The sequence below is a fragment of the Malurus melanocephalus genome, unplaced genomic scaffold (genome assembly GCF_030028575.1).
Source record: "Malurus melanocephalus ecotype Western Australia unplaced genomic scaffold, MMel_1.1 scaffold_20, whole genome shotgun sequence".
In the NCBI taxonomy this organism is placed as follows: domain Eukaryota; kingdom Metazoa; phylum Chordata; class Aves; order Passeriformes; family Maluridae; genus Malurus; species Malurus melanocephalus.
The window spans coordinates 1013969-1035442 of record NW_026623252.1 but is presented as its reverse complement, the minus strand read 5'-3'; the positions used below and the strand labels follow the sequence as shown (position 1 = coordinate 1035442).

At 39.4% G+C, this 21474-nt stretch overlaps 1 protein-coding gene across 7 annotated transcripts in view; it reads right to left on the bottom strand.

The window, feature by feature from the left end:
* Window positions 1–41: 41 nt before the first annotated feature.
* Window positions 42–21474, bottom strand: part of PCNT (pericentrin) — a 61441-nt gene continuing 40008 nt past the window's right edge. For 5 of the 7 annotated variants that reach the window (XM_057389824.1, XM_057389826.1, XM_057389828.1 and 2 more), the window contains 15 exons: window positions 19221–19448; window positions 15973–16143; window positions 14715–14867; window positions 14143–14313; window positions 12781–13893; window positions 10427–10954; window positions 9634–9730; window positions 9051–9205; window positions 5983–6180; window positions 5566–5739; window positions 4754–4949; window positions 3478–3691; window positions 2851–3001; window positions 938–1654; window positions 42–381 (listed from right to left, as the gene is read on the bottom strand). In XM_057389824.1, coding sequence (XP_057245807.1) covers window positions 97–381; window positions 938–1654; window positions 2851–3001; window positions 3478–3691; window positions 4754–4949; window positions 5566–5739; window positions 5983–6180; window positions 9051–9205; window positions 9634–9730; window positions 10427–10954; window positions 12781–13893; window positions 14143–14313; window positions 14715–14867; window positions 15973–16143; window positions 19221–19448 — 4551 coding nt within the window. In that variant the 3' untranslated portion in view covers window positions 42–96. The remainder of the gene's footprint in view (window positions 382–937; window positions 1655–2850; window positions 3002–3477; window positions 3692–4753; window positions 4950–5565; window positions 5740–5982; window positions 6181–9050; window positions 9206–9633; window positions 9731–10426; window positions 10955–12780; window positions 13894–14142; window positions 14314–14714; window positions 14868–15972; window positions 16144–19220; window positions 19449–21474) is intronic. The other 2 variants (XM_057389825.1, XM_057389830.1) reach the window with 2 other exon arrangements.

The window sequence follows — 21474 nt, the reverse complement described above, 5'->3', positions numbered from 1 at the left end:
TTCTGTTAATTTTTAAGAATTAAGAGCACAGGGATCTCAGCCAWGACCCACACAAGTTAAGAAGCAGGATGGGAAGCAAACTGCTCTTTTTTGAACTCACTTATCTAGAGTTTTACATATGAACTCATTCAGGTGCACAGCCACAAAGAGCAACTGCTGCCTTATCTTCTCCAGCTGTTGTTTTTGCTGTTGCAAGTGGGGTTTTTCAGTTTCTTTTGTCACAGACTGTATGACTCTTCCATCTTTTCTTGATGTACACAAGAGTTCCTCCTGAGGGTTTGGAGTTGGAGGATTTTTTTCTCTTTCTTTTAGTACTGCCAGTATTTCCTGCAATTCTTTAATTCTTTGTTCATCCCTCTGGTGCTGCYGTTCCAAGTTTTGCTGTTTGAACAGAATAAGTAGTAATTAATTGCATATTATACATACACACTTATRTAAGTGTCATCCCATCTAATTAGCATATCAGCTGGGTGTTCCTTAACTGCCAGAACACTTTGGGGGGAAGGCTTTGAGCACTGCTTTCCAGGGCCACCAGGAAGCCATTTAATGACACTGGAGTGGGCATTGTCTGCATCCAAGGAGAAATCCAGGGTGAAATCAATACTGTCATAAGCCATGGTTAGGATCCTAGCTCAAAATAAGAGCAATGACATGAAACCTAGTTTGGTTCCATCCTGCGTTTAACCCATATTCATCCCCACTTGTGAACTACCAGTAATTCCCAGCATAGGCAAAAAATTTAAAGATAACTTCTGTCAACAATAAAGCCAGATAGAATCCTTTGAAAACAGCTACATTTAAGAAAAGTAGGATATGAGGTAATTTAATGCATTTTTCAGAATGCTTTAAGAGAAGGAAACACTCCAATTGAAGAACACCATGCAGTGGGTTAAATCCCAGTGTGTGGCTATTTCAGTTTTAGGCAGAGTATTCTCACCAATCTCTCCTGATCTCTCTGCCAGTCCTTCTGTTTCTCTCGCTCTGTCTGTTGGTGCTGTCTCTGCTCTCTCTCCCTCTCCTCTCTCCTGTTCTTATCTTCCTCTTTCAGCAGTTTGAAGAGCGACTGCAGTTGTTCCCAGTCAGCTTTCAGCTTGGCCTCTCTCTCCCTCTGGGCCTCCAAGGAATGGATCACCTCTTGCTTTTGTGCCTGAAGAGACTCCAGGGTGCCTCGCAGTTTGTCACTGACCTCCCTCTCCTTCTGGGTTTCCTCGCAGCACATCTGTACCTCAGCCTCCAGCTGCCTTTKGGACAGGATGGCCTTCTGGTGCATTTTGTCAATAACAGCAGCAAGCTCCATCGTTCGGGCCCTCTCCTCTTCCAGCTGGACTTGGAGCTCTCGGACAAAGGCTTGTTCCAGCAGCGACTCCCTGTGCTGACAGAAAGCACCTTCCTTCACTCTCATGCTCAACTGCTCTGTCAAAACACGCTCATGATTCAAGGAATCMAGGAGCTCCAATGAACGATTTTTCTCAGCATCCAAGTTTTTCTGTAGCTCCTGCAGTTTGGTCTGTTCCTGGGACAGCAAGGCTTCACAGCGGGAGTGCTCGATCTGCAGTTCCTTGCGGAGGTTATCTGTTACTGTTTTTTCATGCTCCAAGGACACGACCAGCTGGCGATTCTGCACCGACTGCACATCCAGGGCAGCCTGCAGCTCCTGGGCAGAAGGGGGGAGAATGCATTAATATTCCAGCACAAGCACTTATTTGTGGGGCTGGCTGGTATTTAGCAATTTTCAACCGCCTGTTTTATCCAGGAAGATATTCAAGACTTGACTAGAATAGTTCAGGTATTAAAAAGTTTAATTTAAAATTACAAGTGTCAGAAAAATGCTTCTTAGCAATCTGGCACCAAGCAACAAACCCCAAAATCATCATGTTAATCTATTTGCCAGAACATTATTTCTTCTTCAGTTAGTAAGATCCTCATTAGGAAATCACTACTCTTCACATCACTCAATCCCATTAGTAAGTAGTATCTGAAGCAGCAATAACCAATGTTGATTTAAAAAGAAAAATCTATGCAGCAAGAGCAGATGTAAAACTTCAGRACTTGGCAGCCTATCTTTTCAAAGCACATCTCATTCCCACCCYCTTCCATGGGCAGGGACACCTTCCACCAGACCAGGTTGCTCCAAGCCCTGTCCAGCCTGGCCTTGAACACTTCTAGGAAYAGGACAGSTACAGCTGATCTGGGTAATCTGAGTGCCAGGGCCTCAGYACYCTCACAGAATTTCTTCCTCATATCYAATSTAAATCTACACGCTTTCCCTTTAAAATCCATCCCTCAGTCCATTCTGGGAGCCAGCCCTTCTTCAGAAGGAAAGGCAGGGACTGAAGGGGCAGTCCCAGGGTACTGCAGATAGTCAGAGCTGGCACTGCTGTCCTAATAGGGAGGTCTGCCCTGCCRTCCCCCCAGCCAGCACCATCTTTTATCTCCTAGAAAGCCAGGTCAGGTGCTAAAAGGCAGCAGCTTTCCATAATGGGGCTTCAATTAAAAATCTGTGAATGCCAGAACTAATCTGCTCTCACAGCTACCCCTAGGCCAATGCACTTTTCTCCTGGCCTTGGCTACTCTGTCCTCCCTGCATGACCAGATTTCTGAAAAGGAAAGATAGAAGATGGTAGCAGCATGTCTTACCATGCAGGAGTAACAAAAATCCCAACAAAAATCACTCATAAACCTAAACACCTACCAGGAAGACRACAAGAGAAGCCAGACTACATGGAAATAGTTAGAATTGTATTTCCTTACTTAGGGAATTTAAGTGGGATTGTTTGGCATTCTTTAATATAGTTTAGTTTTGGGGGTGTAAGAAATGGTTTATGTTAAATCTTCCTCCTGGGAAGTTACCTCCATAGCCTTTGTCTTTTCATCCTCTGCTTTCCTCTGCTGACGCTGCTGTTCCTTAAACCAATCTTGCAGCTCAGATTCCTTCAGCTGCTCAGCCTGCAAGTCTTCAAGTACAGCTGCCAAATCTTTTTCTTTTTTTTCCAATTCAAAACTGCAAAGTCCAAAAAGACATTTCTRTGTTCAGAACAGAACATCCTTCACCAGCACCACAAGCAAGACATTTTGGGTTGGTTTCTCTGAGTTGTATTGATTTGCTTCTTTAAGGTGGTCTCTGTTCTTTGTAAAGAGGGTCAGTTTTCAAGTCACAGCTGTTTAGCATCTGAAAACATTTACCCCCCTGCAAGCCAAGCTAGAATTGCTCTGTTTAGTAACAATTAACAGATAGAGAAAAGTTATTTATCCTGGCAGAGCAAGGCTGTTGTCCTGTGAGAGGAAAGAAAAATACTGGCAATACACTAAGAAGAGAAAGGAACATACCCAAGATGACAGAATTTAGGAAACATAACCCTTTAAAGTGAGAAACCCTAGTTTTCCTCCCTCTGTTTCCAAGTGCTAAGCCGTTTGTGGATCCAATTAGTATAAAGCTCTTTCGTTTAAATCAAATAAATCAGTAAATCTGCTTCTCACCGTAACTGTTTTATTTCCCTCTGAATCTCTTCCAGGGATTTCTGCAACCTTTCATTCTCTTGCTTACATTCAGAAAGCTCTGATTTCAGGGATGCTTTTTCTTGATTCAGGAGATCACATGTTTCAGAGGCTCTTTTCTGCTCCTCAGAGAGGGTGCTGTGCAAGTCACTTACAATAGATTTCTCCTGCTGAAGCTTATATTCCAATAATTCAACTAAGATAAGAAAACATTGTAACAGTTATTTATATTACRGAGACCTTGACAATATGATACCACACTAATTCAAATTAGGGGGAAATAATCAGCTGTATTAAATTGTTCTCATCTGGAGAATTCATTTCTTTTCAAACATGAGAGGAATCAGCAGAAAGATGCACAAACATTATGATTCTATCACTGTGATATTCTGTAAGCAACCTGTTACTAATGGATTTTAAACCTMATTGAGCAGACTTATCCACTTACATCAAGAATTTATTACAGGAATCACTATATAAAACCTGTTTTGCCAACAGCTCTGTTCAGGCTAATGAGTTAAGAGAAACAACTCCCCCTGAATTTGGGGCTTCCTGTTCGATAAGTACTTTAAAATAATTAATTTACCTATGTCTACAGTATTATGCAAATAAAATCAGCAATTTCTGGATTTCCAGAAGACATCCCTCTATTGTACTAGTGCATGTGCTATTAGTAAGCTTTTAAATGTCTGAATCCGGAATGATAGTGAAGTAAAAACAAAAACAAGGAAAAAATGTTTTGCTTTGAAAAGTGATGTTTATTTGACCAAGGTCACTTGCACWTGTTTCWTTATTATGTAAAGGGAACCTGCTGYGAAAATCAAGGCTTGCTTATTTAGTCAGGAACATGGTTTASAAGTGGGCTTGACACTGTTCATGGTTGGACTCCATAGTCTTAAAGGTCTTATCCAAYCTAAATGATTCTGTGATTCTAYACTAGCAAACATACATAYAAACAATYCCCYGCAGTCMAACAGGTGTGTTTTACTGTCCTTGCTGTTTTTCTCCATGTACATACTACTTCAGATCTATTGCTTTGGGTTATTTTACAGTTTCTCTTTGTTTTTCAGAATTGTCTTCACTACTGATATGAGAAAGAACTGTAAACATCATAGGCAAGCTGAGTGCATTCAATAAAACTGAGGAACTGTACAGCATCTGCTTCTTTGCAAGACATCCTTTTTTTGCCTTTTACGTTTGAGGCAGAAAGGAACTGCTGTAGAAGACAGAAAGAACTGACAAAAACAGTAAGAACTACCTTTCCTCCGGAGCTGGTGCTCCTGTTTGTTGCTGTGATCTTCAGCCTTTGTAAGGGTTTCCTGCAGCTGCTGGAGCTTCTCCTGGTTCTGGAGATGTGTCATGCGGAGCTGAGCTCGGAGGTCCTGGATTTCTGAGAGCAGGCTATTCCGGTCTGAGGAGAAGAGGTGCTCCACAACCATCTGCCTCTGCTCCTCCTGAAACAAACCAAGGCCTATTCAAACTACAAGGCCATTTCCATATCTTTTGCAAGGATAAGCACTAAAGAARCTCTTGCAGCACAAGTTTTGTACAGAAGCACTCAAATTACTAAATTCATGCTCCACATTAATGCAAAATGTTAACATTACATAAAAAAGGAAAATTCCACTTCACCTGTCTTAGAGTTGATACAATTAYTTTTAGAGTTACAATTAGAGTTGTTACAATTGTAACAATTACTACAGGCTAGAAACTAAACATTAATGGCAGAACAACCCCAGATTCAGTTAGTTCGCTACACACGCTTTGAAAGAGAGGTCTGCGAAGCTCTACACAAATGGAATAGAGGGAAAGAATTCTACCAAGTATTTCCTATTCACTACCACAATCTTTCTGGATGCCAGCTAAAATAATCAACAGGCTTTGTAACACCAGGTACAAAGCTCAAGAAAAATGCTACAACAGAAACTGTAAAAGCTACTGATCCCACGCYATCTGCATTAACACACAAGATGTAATAAGAGAAGCAATAAAACTGTAAAAAACCCTTTAAAAAACAACAGAGAATAAAGAAGTGATTTATGAGCAGAACACTTTAAGAGCTTTTCATACTTGCTGTTTCATTATACACTCCAGCTTTTCCACTAATGAACTTGTGTCGCCAGATGCAGGATTGGAGAAGTGAGACTTCAAGTCAATTTGCAACACATTTCTCTCCTTCTCRAACACGCTCTGTACTGCTTGCAGAAGTTCTCCTCTCCAGTCAGCAGCAACAYCTGAAGCTTCCTGTTAAAATACATTTTTTAAATGGCATCTCTCTCAACCTGTAACCCCGTGGCTTTCATATCATAAGAGTGTATCTTAAGCACTTTTAGAAGAGTTTAAAGAGTCCTGTCCCTTACTTAAACATATATACACACACAGGCCTCATACTGTATTATATATACATTATRTAYTAYATATATAATATACATTTATATGTACATAAAAGCTGGTTACCTTGCTTTAAAGRGTATTTGATTGCCATACCTTGTCCCCTCTATCTGCCACCTTGCTGAGGTAATCCTTCAGTGACTGGATAGCATCCAGGAGGGATAATCCCTCCTTCTGCCAGCCCTCCATTGCYGCTCGGGTCTGAGGGATGTTCTTCAGCTCCCTGAAACCAAAGGGATGCTCTGACAAAGCCAGTATTTTGTGGCTCTCCTCGTATACCATCTTCAGCACAGCCTGAGAAGTGAAGGAAAAAACAAAAATTAGGAAACAGGCATCAGCACCCTGACAKTGTAAGAGTAGGAGAGGATAGTACTAGACAACAAAAGTAAGGTGGCTGTGTATCAACAGTGAGTTACAATTAAATAATCTAAATATTTGTTGCAATTTAAATAAATTAAAAATGAAATTAAACTTAAATTAAAATTAAATTTAAATAATTTATTTAAATTAAATTTAAATATTTTATGCCAAAGGGCTGTGTTTTACCTTTGTTTCTGAACCATTTAGCCAACTTTCCTGGGAATAAATTAAATTCCATYACATCTGAAGCTGTTACCAAACCCAGAAAAGTGAATTATGTATTTAGACAACCTTGGCTTAATTTAGCAGATTATGTACAAATAACATCTCCCAAAATAATCAGTTTCAATAATTTACACAGTGGAAATTGTTTCCTGTAACACTGTCAGGCCAAATAATATATTTAAAATAAATTCCCTGTTCACAAACTATTACATCATGCACAGATGTTTCCTGGCCTTTTCAAGGAAGGTCACTGGAGATTTAAAGTCCTTTTCTTACACACATCTCATCAGAAATATCCCAGCTTCCATGTGGAGCTGTTCCTCATTGCTACTCGCTTTAACAACTACAGAGAGTACTTTAACTCTTGATATTCTTTCCTTGCACWTTTTGGAATTACTTTTGAACTAAAYCTTGAGTTGTTTTTCTGTCACTGGAATCAAAATAGTGATTACCTCAAGACCTTCAGTAAACATTAACACTAGAAGACAGTAAAGTGTTCAAACTAAATATTCAATACTGGAACATGCATTCAGATCCTACAGCCAGTGAAGTCTAGATCGATGCTCCGCGAAAGAAACTAAATTAAAAACTAATCTCTGTTYCTTACGRTAAAATAATATTMATCTMTTCCATGAAGTCTCTGMGACYGCTTTAGAGAATTATTGATTTTTTTAGACACAGAATCATAGAATGGTTTTCAGTTGGAAGGGACCTTTCAAGACCATATCTAGTCCAACTCTGCTGTGACAGGCATGGGGAACATCTTCTATTAGTTCAGGTTGCTCAAAGCCCCATMMRAATGGATTCTGGGATGGACTTCTAGGGATTCGCCACCTCTCTGTGACAGTAAACATCACAAGAAATTTTTTACTTATGTCCAATCAGTTTCATGATCTTACTGGGCACTGAGGTGAGGCTGAAAGGTCAACAGCTTCCAGGGTTTAAAAAGCATTATTATGCTTTTTAAAAGTGGGTGCTCTGTTTCCCTTTTCTCCAGTCACTAGGGACTTTATCTGACTGCTATGAATTTTTAAAAATGATGGTGAGTGGCTTGGCAATTACAACTACCAAATTTCCTCAGGACCCTGGGGTTCATGTCTTCAGGTCCCATGGACTTAGGTATGTCCAGGTTCCTCTAATGGTCTTGAATCTGACCTTTTTTTACAAAAAGAGAGACTTCATTCCTCCAGTCCCTTCTTCATCTAATTTAAAGCTTTCCTTATAGGTTTGGCCACCTTTTTGGAGGGACACACTCTTGTCCCACTTGGTCAGGTGAATTCCATGAGTTCCCASCACTTCTGGCCTCTCAAAGGTAAATCCGTGACCATAGAAACGAAATTTCTGTCCTGCACCAGGTGCACAGCCCACGATTCACCTCATCCTGGTCCCCTTTTCTCTGACTGGGAGGATAGAAAATATCACCCATGGYCCCAATCCTTTGAACTGTCCTGCTACAGTATTGTTAGACCCCACATGGGTGATAATCTGTAGGGCTCACTCAGCTGGGCAGCCTCAGTAATACCACAAATACAAGCTGCTGGCAAGCAACAAACTTYTCTAGAAAAAGTGTCTGGATGGCAAGAGGGTGCTTCAGTGCCTGTCAGAAAGGAATCTCCAATTCCTAACACCTGATGTAATTTCTGGTAGCACTGGCTCCAGTGATAGAATGGTTCTATTAGTTTTGTTGGCTTTTCCTGGATCACATCAGTTACTCTGCATGCTCTTCCTTCTCCAACCCTAAAGCATCACGTCTCTTGTGAAGGATGGCTGGATKGCAGATCTTCCTTCTGACTTAAACAGAGATAAAGGCCCAGTCTCCATCTGGGTTATCTGTGCCAATTAGCTTGAGTGAGTTTCAATTCAGGCTCACCTTCCCCTTGCACATTCTGCCTCCATTGTGCTGGGCAAGCTGAAAGAACCTGCTAAGCACAGTAGGAGGCAGGATTCTCTTTCTAGGAAGGGTATTTCTTCTAGTTTCTTATTACTTGAGAACTCACTGTAACCTAYTGCATTCCCTCACAGAGGAGAATTTCTCCCTTCCCACAGCTGGAATTTTTGGAATGGCTGAGAGCTTGTTCAGCCAACCAAAGTGTTCCAGGCATATACTTTCTTCAACTCTTCTTACTGACTAGAGCGAKCACTCACTGCTCAGTCTTCTGTATATGCCTCATGCAGCTTGAACTGGTTTTGAAATATCCCTKCACACCTTCCAGTGGTGTTTCCACAGCTCTCCATCACATCTGGATGACAAGMACACACATGGGAGCATGATGTCAGCCAGCTATGGCTGCTTCTGAAGCAACTTTCTGTGAAGCTTCTGAGGCAAACCCATAGCAGATTAAGCAGTGCCTGTACCCTCACAATCTGAAACAGCACTGGTGCTGTTCAAACTAGTTCAATTCTAGCAAGTTTCAGTAATTTTGTCACATGAGATGCAAGGACAAGAATCATAATCAATCTGAAAGTTTAAACCATTACAGAGCCATTTTCAGTGTAAATGTCGCAGCTAACTATTTTAAATTAGCATTTMATTTTTGCTGTCCAGTTTTAATTTGCTGGTATGCTCCTATTAATCATACCTTCATCTGTGGTGAAAGTATTTCCTTTTCTTTCATTGATTCCATAATATCTGGAATCATTCCCCGGTATCGCAGATAAGCCATGACATTGGCATCCAGGTGACCTGATGTTTGTAGCTCCTGCYTTAGTTTAGCTGCCAAATTTGAGCTGGTATCTGAAGGAAGAGACAACCCCCAWCCCCACAAAATGTTACAAATATGAAAATAACTTGAAACCATAACAACCACTYGCAAAATAACAATGATTTCTTCTGATTGTATGAATGCAGGGTCAGACTGAGTTGTTTGGTTGAGATATCAATTAATTTAAACAAGTCAAAAGTCAGTAAGTTGCCTTTAGAAACTAAAGAAAGTAGTTAACTCAGGACTCACTTAAATGCCCTGCCTCTTTCCTCTACGTAAAGATAAAAAGTAAAAGCAGGCACAAATATATATATATATMTGTATGTAAGTTTCTAAACAAAGAACCACCTGCCAAAGGCATAGCTTTCCAATAAAAGAAAAAGAAAATGGGAGAAAGGAGAAACATGTTTTTATACTGAAGTTAACAAAAGGTAAAAGGAATCTACGAAGTTCAACTTACTGTTGCCACATCCATCGCTCACTGCGGATCCTCTTGATCTTTCATCATCTTGTAAATCGGAAGGRGTTAAAGTCAGATTATCAGCTTCTCTCATCTGCTTGAGAATAAATTTTTCATGTTAATTTGATTATCTGAGTCCAGCTGTTGATTTCTGCGTTTATGATAACTTTGTTACTAGTGCAGATTTTAGCAAATGCCTATGTGATCCAAATGCTACAGATGGCAAACATAATTAATGCAACACTGGTRCTCTCTGGAAATCATTCCATTGCAATCTTTTCCTCTTTTAAGAGTCTTAAGAAAGATACATTTATTTAAATTTAATTACCCATCGAAGCAAGACACAAAAATACACTGCTAAATTTTCTGAAGTACAGACTATCTTCCTGTGAAATTACAGAATACAAGCAATAAGAATGTATACAATATATAAAAGATTGCCATTAAAAAGAAAAACCTCTATTATCAAATTTTTRAAGAGTCTCTTCTAACACTCAACAACAGATTGCTGAAGAAGTGAGGAGCTGTTACAGTATACTGAGTACTGTGGTAGCAAAGATTTTATACAGTTTTACCTCAATTACTGACACATTCAGTGTAAACACAAATTTATCAGTTATTGTCACAGCAAGAGAGGAACTAATAATTTAATGTCCAGAACTTCATTGAACCTATGCCCAGCAGGCTGTAGGTTTCTACTACTTGGAGCCCATGGCCCCTCAGTGATCCCAGGGGGACAGAGCTGAAGAGTCTTATTTAGTAAGAATTAAACCAGACATGAAATAATGCTTACCAGAATCTTCTTCTCCATATCTTCATCATCATCAACAGAATAGGTACTTTCAGAGAAAGCTGGAGATTTTCTGTCCACTCCCACTGCTGCATCCCCACTGTCATTTTCRTCCAGGTTAGAATATCCCARTGATATGGAATTATCTCCTTGCAGGGATGACCTTGTGTGCACAATTTCAAAATCTGTGTTTTCAGCTTCTGAGAAGGGTGTCAGGTGAAGCACTGGTTGAAGTTCCATGCTTAAATCTTGCTTTCTCATGACCTCAGGCGAGCCCCATGAAGACATACTTGCAAGGAAATTCTGGAAATCTTTTGGAGTCTCTTCRTCTATGTTCAAATTGTGTTTTCGTGGATGAGGAGTTTGATGAACTTCCAACATTTGCTGGCAATGCTTTTGCAAATCCTGATCCCCTTCAGAGCTGCGGATCATGTCCAACTCTTGGCACAAAATGGTTTCTTGCGATTGCTTAATTTGCGTTTTTGGATTTTTATTGGGAATTGTCAAGTCAAACATAACTTCATCTTTTTCCTACAACGATATAATACACATTAATTGTTCAATGGAATTTGAGTATAATTTTACAAACTGAGAGATATGTGCTTAAAAAAAAAGACCTCTTAGAATTGATTGATTTTTCCTTCAATCCCTTTATCTAAGTAATTTAAAAATAAAATTAATCTTTCAAGCTCTGATTCTGTGGCTGAGTCTAAATGCACTATTTGAGAAGATATTTTAGTTTATTATGAACCTGTCAACATGGAAATTTCATTTAATCCTCCACATCTCTTAGTTTGTCAGATACAGTGAGTAACTGTTTCCCTTCTCAATTAAGACCATCACCTTAATCCTTTTGTGTTAATCATCCCTCTAAATCATCTGTTTTAAGCCTAGTGCTAGCTGCCAGGGCTTTACTACTTTTTCTGCTCCTCCAGCTTTTATTTTAATACATTTCCTAATTTTCAAACTGTTGGCACTTTTGAATCCAAGCACAACTGTAGGAGGGGTTCTTTGCTCCTCTAAAAGTCTGTGAATATTATACTTTCTCTAATACTAGGATGAACTAGATAGATCCATAGGAAAATGTCTGTTGTAACAAATGCTTGAAGTCATGGTAGTTTATTTACTTTGATTCAACATATTCTCCAAGTTTGATAATTAATCCCTCTCAGCCTACTTAAAAACTTCCAGCATTTAAACATGCAGATATATATACTGACATAGAAACATCAATTTAAACATTTCAGGGTCTGAGTTGCTACTTGAAAAGTGCTTTTGAAATAATTTAACTGCCCCTAGAATTCCAGCATACCCTGATAGCCTTCAAAAGGTTATCAGTTTTCTGTTCACTGAATATTAAATTACTTCTGTTTTTTAAACAGGGATCTGACAATCCCAGCAACATGGTCCAGCAGCCACTGGACTGGACATCTGCTGCCTTGTACACACATTCCATGGCCTGAAGTACCTCACTCTGCATGGGTCATTTAAYACTTTTCCCACCTGTTTCCTTTTCCTGAATGTACAGGGTCACCCAAGCACTGAYAGCACTGCTCCAAACTTGAACTTTCAAGCAAAGAAAAATATAAACACTAGGAATAATCACRTTTTGTATAGCTACACTCTTCCTTTCTGCTTTAAAAATAAACATGTCATTATACATAGCAATTATCCTATCATTTCTTTAAATAAGTCAGCTACCTTGGATTATTATATCATATTGCCAAGCAGGGCCCTGAAAATCCACATAAACCTGACACTGAAATGTTCTTCCTTTCCTGTGTACTCAAACTCTTCATATAATCCCTCTTAAGTAGCACTTACCACCTCTGTAAGCCAGCCTTTAAAGACACTAAGATGGTGGATGACAGACTTGTATAGCTCTCTGAAAAAAATGTCACCTGGGTCCTACTGCTTTCTAAAACTKAGTGATTTAATAAGAGTTTAAGAAGATTAGGTTACTTGGAGCAAATGGTTCTAGGAAAGATTCAGAATAATTACAAGAAAGAGTCAGAGTAAATGATCATGTCTCCTTTTCAGAAATRCTTAAAGTGTTTTCAAGTAGCTCTCCAATACACCCACGAAGGATGGCAAACAGTCTTGGTAGCCCATGGTGGGCTCATTGCTTGACTTGCAGATGCCCACCCTCTCACTCTCTCTCCTCAACAGATCAGGAGGAAAAAAAATAAGAATGGGAAGAGCTCACAAGTGGAGAAAAAGGAAGGGATATCACCTACAAACTACTCACACAGGCAAAAAAGAGTACAACGGGGAAAATGTTTTCTCTATTAATCTAGAAATAGATTATTCCAGAAAARCCTCCAACAAATAATACTATTAAAAATCAAATCATGTACCGGTTTAGCAGTAGGGGAAGCCAATACTCCARATGACTGATCAATATTAGCTTCTAATTCTTCCATTCCATTTTTAAGGGCTACATCTTTTCTTTCTCTCTGGCAGAATGGCTTGAGAAATTTAGTCTTTTCATGACCTACTTGCTCCTTCAGCTTGCAAGACTCCAACTGTGAAAGAAGTTCATCTCTTTCCAATCGTAAGGCTTCGAGCTCTTTCATATGGGCCTTGATTTCACCTTGCAGTTTTGCAGTGCTCTCTTGCAGCTCCTTGATTTCTCTCMGATAAGCTACTTCTTTTTGATTCAGTGCTTGCACCTGGCAATCAAGTCTAGAAACTTCTAACTGAAGACTRTAAACATCTTGTGCCTGACTTGTATCTCTCTTTTCCAACTCTGTTTGGAGCTCTGCTGCCTTTTCTGTTAAGTACTGCAGCTCAGTTGTGTCAGCTTCTCTTTGATCTGCCATTGTCTTGATTAGCAWCTCTTTCTCTAGAATATTTGCTTCCCTTTCTCTCACCTTATCTTCAAGTTCTTGAACTCTAGATGTAGTCATCTTTGTTTCAGCCTCTCTCTGAGACAAACGAGWTTGGGAAAGGCTGTATTCTTCCTGAAGTGCCTTGTACTGCATTCTCAGGGAGCTGAGCTCTGCAACAGACTGCTCGGATGATTCCTGCAACTGTTGGAATTTTTTCTCCAAMATTTCCACTTCTGTTTTGAACTGCAATTCCTTCTTTTCCAGTTGCTGCTGCAGAGCTTCTTTAGAAGCTGAGACAAGCTCTAGTTCCTGCTGAAGTTCTCTTACTTCAGAGAGTAGTGATGCGTTTCTTCTGTTCGGATCAGCATCACCCTGACAATCTACCAGCTCCTTCTTCAACTCATTCTGAAGGTTTTCCACTGACTTTCCCAATGAAACTTCATAGAAATCATCTTGGTTTTCACTGTCTTCATGACACACTGGTCCAAATTGTGTCAGCTCTTTTTGGAGCTTCTCAATTACTCCATGGAGTTGCTCCACCTCTTCATCCTTGTCCTTCCGCAGCCTCTCCTGGTCAACGCGAAGGTGTTCAACCAATGATCTGAGTTCTTCAATCTCAGGCTTTTGGTCTTCTGCAACCTAAGCAAAAGGAGAAGGACTGAATATTACTGCATGTAGGTAATTATTATCACCCACAGAGTTTATACTTCTCTTCTGAATCATCACAGGCATTTAACAGCAGGAAAAACCACACATTTCAGTGGGTAGCTTCTCAAAATAATCTATGCTTTCCTAAGAATTATCAAACAGATTTCATTTACAACAAGAATCTGCACACCTCGCCTCCCCCAAAAAATCAAGCAATGRACATGTAGTAAGCACTCTTACTTTATTCTCCAGAGCATTCTGCAGYTCATGTTGAAGTCTCTTCATCTGCTCATTCAAGTGATCGATTTCYTGATTCTTTTCTTCAAGCAGTGCTTGTGGGAATGACAGAGCTGAGGAATCACTGATGCCCAGGTCCTGACTTTGCTTCACATGCAGTTTTGTTAGATCCTCCTGACCAGAAAAAATGATTAGAAAGGACTGACTTTTTGTCTTAACCTAATGGCAGAGTATAACTAAGGGCTTTATTTTACCATTCTCCTCTTTACTATAATGGTGAAGAACTCAGGAACACAACTACAGCTTCTTTGGGTTTGCACCATCATATTAGATTGCCCCAATCCTGAAAATAACTACAGCTTTTGATTTAAATCAAATCACTTTAGAAGATAATGCTACAAGCATAGGGCTTTGGTTCTACAATAWCCAGCATTAGTTCTTGTAAAGGTAATGCAACATTCCATTGGCAAGAGAAACAACCCAAATATCTGTCTACAATAGAGAGGAAGATTTCAACACTCATTGAAGCAGATCTCTGACATTTTAGGCAGWGCACTAACATCAAAGGAACCTACCTTCAAGTGTGCATTCTCTGACTGAAGCTGGCTGATGTTGGAAGTGCTAAGGTTTTGTTGTATCTCWAACTGCAAGTTCAGCTGCAATATCTCCTCATCTTTCTTTCTCAAGTTATCTTTACATTGTTCCAGTTGGTCTAGCAAGTTTGCAATCTAAAAAAAAAAAGATGCACAGTAGTTCAAATTAAGTCCTTTAAGATAAAACTTCATTCAGCACATTATTTAATGACAAGAAGTAACTTCAGCAAATTCAATGACTTTAACTCTAATCAACCTGCATCAATAAAATACCTGAGACACAGTGAGAAGTTTGTGTTCCAGCTCACCTGAAAAACCAGAGTACTGCAAAGGTGGGTTTCTGTTTTCTTTTAAAAAAAACCTACCTGCTCACAAAAGATCCATTAATCTGCATTGTGAATGACTGAYGTCATTTGATGCAACAATATGAGACATATCAGCATCTGATGTGCAACAAGCAGTCAATAGAAACACCATCCTTGTCCCAGAAACCAGAAATGAGCACTGCAGTGCCAGTCCCAGTAACACAGRCATCAAAGAGATGATTCAATAACCACACTTTTCTCTGCAGTGGGATGTTGCCATCCACTGGTTTTATCATCTCTTGCCTTAATGGCTAGCAAGATATAGTGGCTTTGGGAATTATGACARTTGAAATCAGACTTCATAAAAGAAATGGAAATTCCATCTGTAAGAAATKAATATAAATTATCCTTTACTGCTCTTGAAAGAATGGTGTACAATTGACTGGAGGATCACTCCTGTTTTGCTTCTTTACTCATCCTTAACTAGACTGTATGTTTCCATATCACAGATAATACAATAATTATGTGATAGCAATATAAACATAGAGTGGGGTAGTACATGCATCTATACATATAAATCCAACAAAAGTTCCAAATATTGTGACCAATTAATCTGTGTTTCTTCTTAGCTTGACACAAAAACTCATCACATTCTCTCAAAACAAAGGTTAAATGACACCTTTATGGGTAATTGCCCTTCCTGGTCTTAAAAGTATTATCCCTCACTCTCAAACAAAATCTTATTTACCTACTTCAACTTTGGAAGGAAAGGAAAATCAGTTTAYGACTGATACTGATCAGTCTCCAAGGTATGTGAATTACCACAACACTGTTGCCAGCAGGGAGGGAGATGGACACAGAGCACAGCAAGAGAAAGGAAGGTTAGTTGAGGCCAAAGCAGCTCCAAGTGTGCAGGACTCTCCCAAAGCTCTCACCTCTCTCTCCTTGGCCTGAAGTGCTTCCTGCTCTGCCTGGAGCTGCTCCTTCAGCCCTGGGGCAGAACTGCCATCCACTGGCACTCGGTGCCTCGCTTCATCCAGTTTAGACTGCAGGGCAGARATCTGGATCAGGTTATTGTACTGCTGCTGTTGCAGTGCCTCTTTATCCTGAAAAAAAAGATTTTTTAAATGTTAGAATTAATTGCTGTCAGTATAGAAACCTGACTCACCAGAACAATCCTGCCAAAACACTTCATTGACCCTGACACACCCAGTACAAGAATTACACAATCCCAATGGCCTATAAACAGGAATTCAAAACAACTGACTGGTTTTAGCTCATTTAAGTTTTTACCCCTTTATTTTTTGTAACCCAAGCTTAACAACTTCTGAAAATTAAGCATTTAAAAATTTAATGATAAACTATGCTTTCTCAGTTACACAGCATTTTATATGTTTAAGAACATCTTGTTCTTGTAGCCATTTCCAAATTTCTGATACCATATATGTGCCAAACTAAATTTGACAGATGGACATAATTTAAGAAATTAAGAATTCTCAGTAGATCAAAACCTACTCACAGATACATCAAGTTCAGTCAGAATGTAATAAAGCCAAACTAAGTTTGTCCAACCTGTGATCAGCCAAGCTACCATAGCCTTTTTTTTAAAAAAGAATTCCTTTTTTTGCCCTCTTTTCTTGCATAGTCCTTTTCAGGAGCTGGGTCAGTCCAAAGAAGAAAAGTTCACTTGGGAATTGTCCAAATAATAAGCATACATATCTGTACTCAATACAGTAAAGGAAAGCTGGACAAGAAATCTAAGACAGTAATTACCTCTACTGTTCAACACCTGCTCTGCCCATAGCTTAATGCACATATCTTTAATAGGTTATTTTGGACTCACAGTATGAACTGYAAAAAATACATCAATTTAACCATCTTTTCTCTAATTCAAGAGATCTAAAACCCAGAATACAYGGCTAGCATCTTCTGATTATAAACTGAAAGAGGCAGCAACTAAAAATAAAAATAAATTGTGAAGTTATTGCTGTATCACAGTATCAAAAGGGAAGGGAAAACCAAAAACTTTTCTTGTCCTTGCATGGGAGCTGTGATATCAACCAGCCCTACTGGCAGCCCTTCAGGAAAGACCACACATAAAACCAAACCCCAAGCAACAACAGAGCCTTTTTATTGTTTTTTTAATCAACTAAAAATATTACTTAAACCACACTGATCACTGATCAAAACCCTGCAGCAACAATGTGCAATCCAGACTCCTGTAGAAGTGGGCTGCCTTAGCTCCAGGGTCCCTGACTTTCCTGGACAGCAGAGCTGCAAGTGTGCAGTGTCAGTACAGCTCTGCACACAAAAGTTGAGCTCCTCTTGGCATCTCCAGTCACCGTGTCCTGAGGTTGCCACAATGGCCTAGCAAATCAGGTTGCAAACCAGGCAAAAATCAGGGCCAAAAATGCACCTTCACTGTAAAACCTTCTGGGTGGTCATTCACATGCAGTCTAATGCGGTGTCTTCTTCCAGAAATCACAAAATCCACAGGAGAGTAGACTCCCTAAATTAGAGTCCAAATGCACCTTTTGGATCTCAAGCAAAAGGATGAGCAATCCTCCCAACAGAACCCTGTCCAGGAGCTTCAATGTTACAMAGGAGCAGCCTGAACCACTGAAAGGAACTGGAGCAGGATGAAATGCAGACCTGCTCCATGCACATCACAGCACAGCAGAAAAAAACCCATCTGTTAGCTGTGACTTTACCCAGTRTTCTTCACAAACCCCCACTGTTCTATATTCAAGACATTCCATTTCCAGACCCTTATTTCTCCATTACCTCCAATACATGCATTTTTCATATGTTGGAACTTGAGGGACAATAAAATTCTGCAACTGCTATTCACATCAAGTGTACTTTTGCAGAAAAATGCCATGGCATCTAATTGTTTGTAGAGCTCCACTGGAACTTATTTACTGCACAAAATTGCTTCAAGACAAGCTATTACAATGCTTACAGGTGGCAAATTGAATAGCACAACTTTGTTTAGATTGGATGAATTACTTACGCAGGAAAACAAAAAAGAAAAACCAAACCCAAGAGTGTCTGAGTTTGGTTTATTTAAGGTTTTTACAAAACACCCATTGATGGGGACATTCAGACAACTGAATGAATATTCTCAATTCACATGGATAAAGAAAGCCTGTTTAACAGCAAGTCAAGATTCCAGAGAAAAGAGCAACTTCCAACAGCAAGCAGCACCACTGACTCCATCCACTCCAAGGCAGACAAAGTGAACAGGTTTGGCTTTTGTATGTTTGGATAAAACCACARAAAAAAATTCATCTGGGAAAGGTCTTTAGGGTACTCTGGCTCGAAGCACAACCAACTTGGCTCTGCTATAGGTCAGAGACACCATTAGCACCGAGTCTCCTTTAAGGAGTGGCTGCCCCCAGTGTGACCACTTCCCCCTTCCATTTTATTGGAATTTCCTTTGTTTAKACTCATATCTTCTMATCCGTTCATTTTCATCTTTCTAGKATGACTCCACCTTCTTAAAACCTCACATTGTGTGACTGTAGGCAACAAGATCCCCACAAAGCTTCTAACAATGCTCAACCAAGGAAAATTGTTGGGAGGAAACTGAACATTTAATTTCACCTGGTAGAAAGCGTTACTCAAATGTTCGTTAACTTTTGCTACATGGATTGTTAATTCTTAACTCTAGGCTGTGATTAAGCCTCCAGTAGCAACGAAGTACTAGAAGTTTAGGACTACAGCAAACAAATCTGGCTTCAAAAACACAGAGCGAGAAGGGCTACAGATTAAGATAATTTGATTTTAAATACAGTTACTTMCTGAAGACCCTCAGTGTTTGATAKTCAGTAATATTACCTTCTCAGAAACTTCCAGACAAGCACAAAAGCAGCTCTGAGGCAGCCAACACGACTACTGTTAAAAGCAGCCTCCACAGCAGGACTCGGAGCAAATCTTACTTAAGTCTTACAGGTAATATCGAAGTACAAACCACTTACAAGTAGTACATAAGAATTTTTAAATGGACTTAAGAGTTTGTAGAACCAGCGATTATTTAAAACTGTGGCTGTGATATGTGCCATTAATACACCAGATTAGGTCACCACTGGATGCCAGAGAGCGTTGCAAACACTGCTGACAGCCCCCATATAACCACTGTCATGTAACGCCAACTCCATTTAAACAAGGACTTAAAAATTACCTGTTTCAATTCAGTTTCCACTTTCTTCATTTTCTGCAGCTGCTGTTCCAAGCTGTGTACAGTCTTTGAGACCTCAGCACCACTGAGCTTCAGCTCTTGGATCTGTGTCACGAGTTTTTCTATCTCTTTATCACGAGCTGCAATTTCTTGGTGTTTTCGTTCCTTTTCTAGCAACAGTTTRTTGTAATCATCCATCTTTTCTTTTATTTCTGCTTGCAAAGATTCTACCTACACAGAAATCACAGAACACAGACATTCACGCAACATGAACAAACTGCCTTCCCATTGAAAGAGTAATTCCACGTTTTACTATGAAAGCAGGTTTACTAAGAATTAAAGTAGTGCTAAAATCCCAGGTGAAAATAGAACTAAATACACATAGAAAGTATGAAAAGGTTAGCTTTCTAAAATCCTGTTTTCCAAATGCAGCAGCTCTTAGATACACATTTGATTACTCTGAGCATCTGCAGTACTCTCATGAAGTACTAGATGAAGGTATACTCTCAAAGGAGCCTTTTGGTTGTGGGGGTTAGTTGGTTATGAGAGTAAAAACCCACCAAGATTACATGAATTATTAATAATAGCATTGGATTTATTTCTGTAACCTCAGAACCCTCTTCCAGCATTCCAAGGAATTCCAATTTAAAGGAAGATACCAAGAACTGAAGGATAMATTTGCACAGAGATTCCCAGGAGTCAACACAGGACAGGTACTTCTTTTTCCACGAATCATTTAAATGTGAAGAGGATACCAATTTTGCATTTTAGCTGCAGGAAAACAGTCATTAATTCATCACAGTAATCAAGGTGAAGGAAAGGCTAGGAGCTTTGGTGTGACAGACTATCTCAAGGTGTAATAAAGTCATTTAGCACAGTGAAAGCAAGMWCAGGCAGGAAAGCAGTGGGACAGGWGAAATAATCTGGTCAATACCCATAAGCAAGGAAGATGKGATTTTACAAAATAAATTACTTGTTCATCAAAAAGCATCTGAATTGATATAAATCCCAGTTCAACATTATGAAATAAAAATTCTTAGCATTAATATAGGTCTTTGTGTCTTCAAAGTATTGTGCAGATATTACTAAAGCAGCAAAACACACGAGCAAATAGAGAAGAGTCAAATTARTAAGCAGGGGCAGTGTAAGACTGGTTAAGAAAATCAAAAGTGATGAAGATTACATTTTCAACTGCTTACAGGCACAAACATTTCCTTGACTGTGTATGTATCTTATTCCCTTCTCATCTCATCATCAACTAACACTGCCAAGCACAACAGGGCTTACAGTAAAGCTTTTGGGTGTAGAAAAATCTTTTAGAAGCCTAATCTTTTTAATGCTACAAAATTCTGGGATCAGAATTCCAAACTATGACACTTCAGACACACTAAGTGTGTTTTCATTGTTAGAAAGCTGGTGCTGCAATCCTGTAGCTAAGGAAGCACTTCTATAACCTTCRCTCTCACAGTTCACACTGCAGTTCCCAAAAACAAGCCAGTCCTCTTTTCACAAAATAATCCCACTCACACATACCTTGAACCTAGTAAACATGAGAGAGGGCAGCTTGTTATAACTGCTACAGAAATCAGTTCACTTGAGCTGATTTGGTGTGGAGTGAGTTAAGCACTTACTGATGTCACATCTGCATTAAACAACTGAACAAATACTGACATTTCTTGGCACAGAAKGCCTGCATAGCTCACCCTACCCACAAATGTCACTTGCTTAGTTACCATCCTTGTGCATTTTTCTCCAAGAAAGTTTTCATCCTTTCTGAAAGAGGTTGCAAAGCTACAGTGTTAATTTTTTCAGCTGTGCCCTCCAGCACAGAAAATTTATTAATTGGAAATTAATTCATATCAAAGATACAGATGTGCATCCTAACACTGAGGTATGCAATTCCATAAACTATAMATAAATAAACAGAAGAAAATGAAATGAAGTAGCCTACACATCAAAGTTTTGATTAAGAGCCAGGCCACAAACAAAAGTTGAAGGCTAAGGCACAGTTTTRTTATCACCATCCCAGTATCTTTGTCTCATGCTCCAAACATCAACTTCTCCTTTTATACCAAAAGGCTGTTTCAGTGAGTGACTGCCTGTAACACCTCTGAGCAATAAGCCAAGAGAAGTAAGTAGTTATATAAAGGAAATCAAATTGAAAGTAGTTCTTCATTCCCTGCAAGAATTCTGCCACCCTAMAACCTATATCCTTAGCTCCAAGTCATGCTAAGTCATGCCTTGACATATCAAAAAG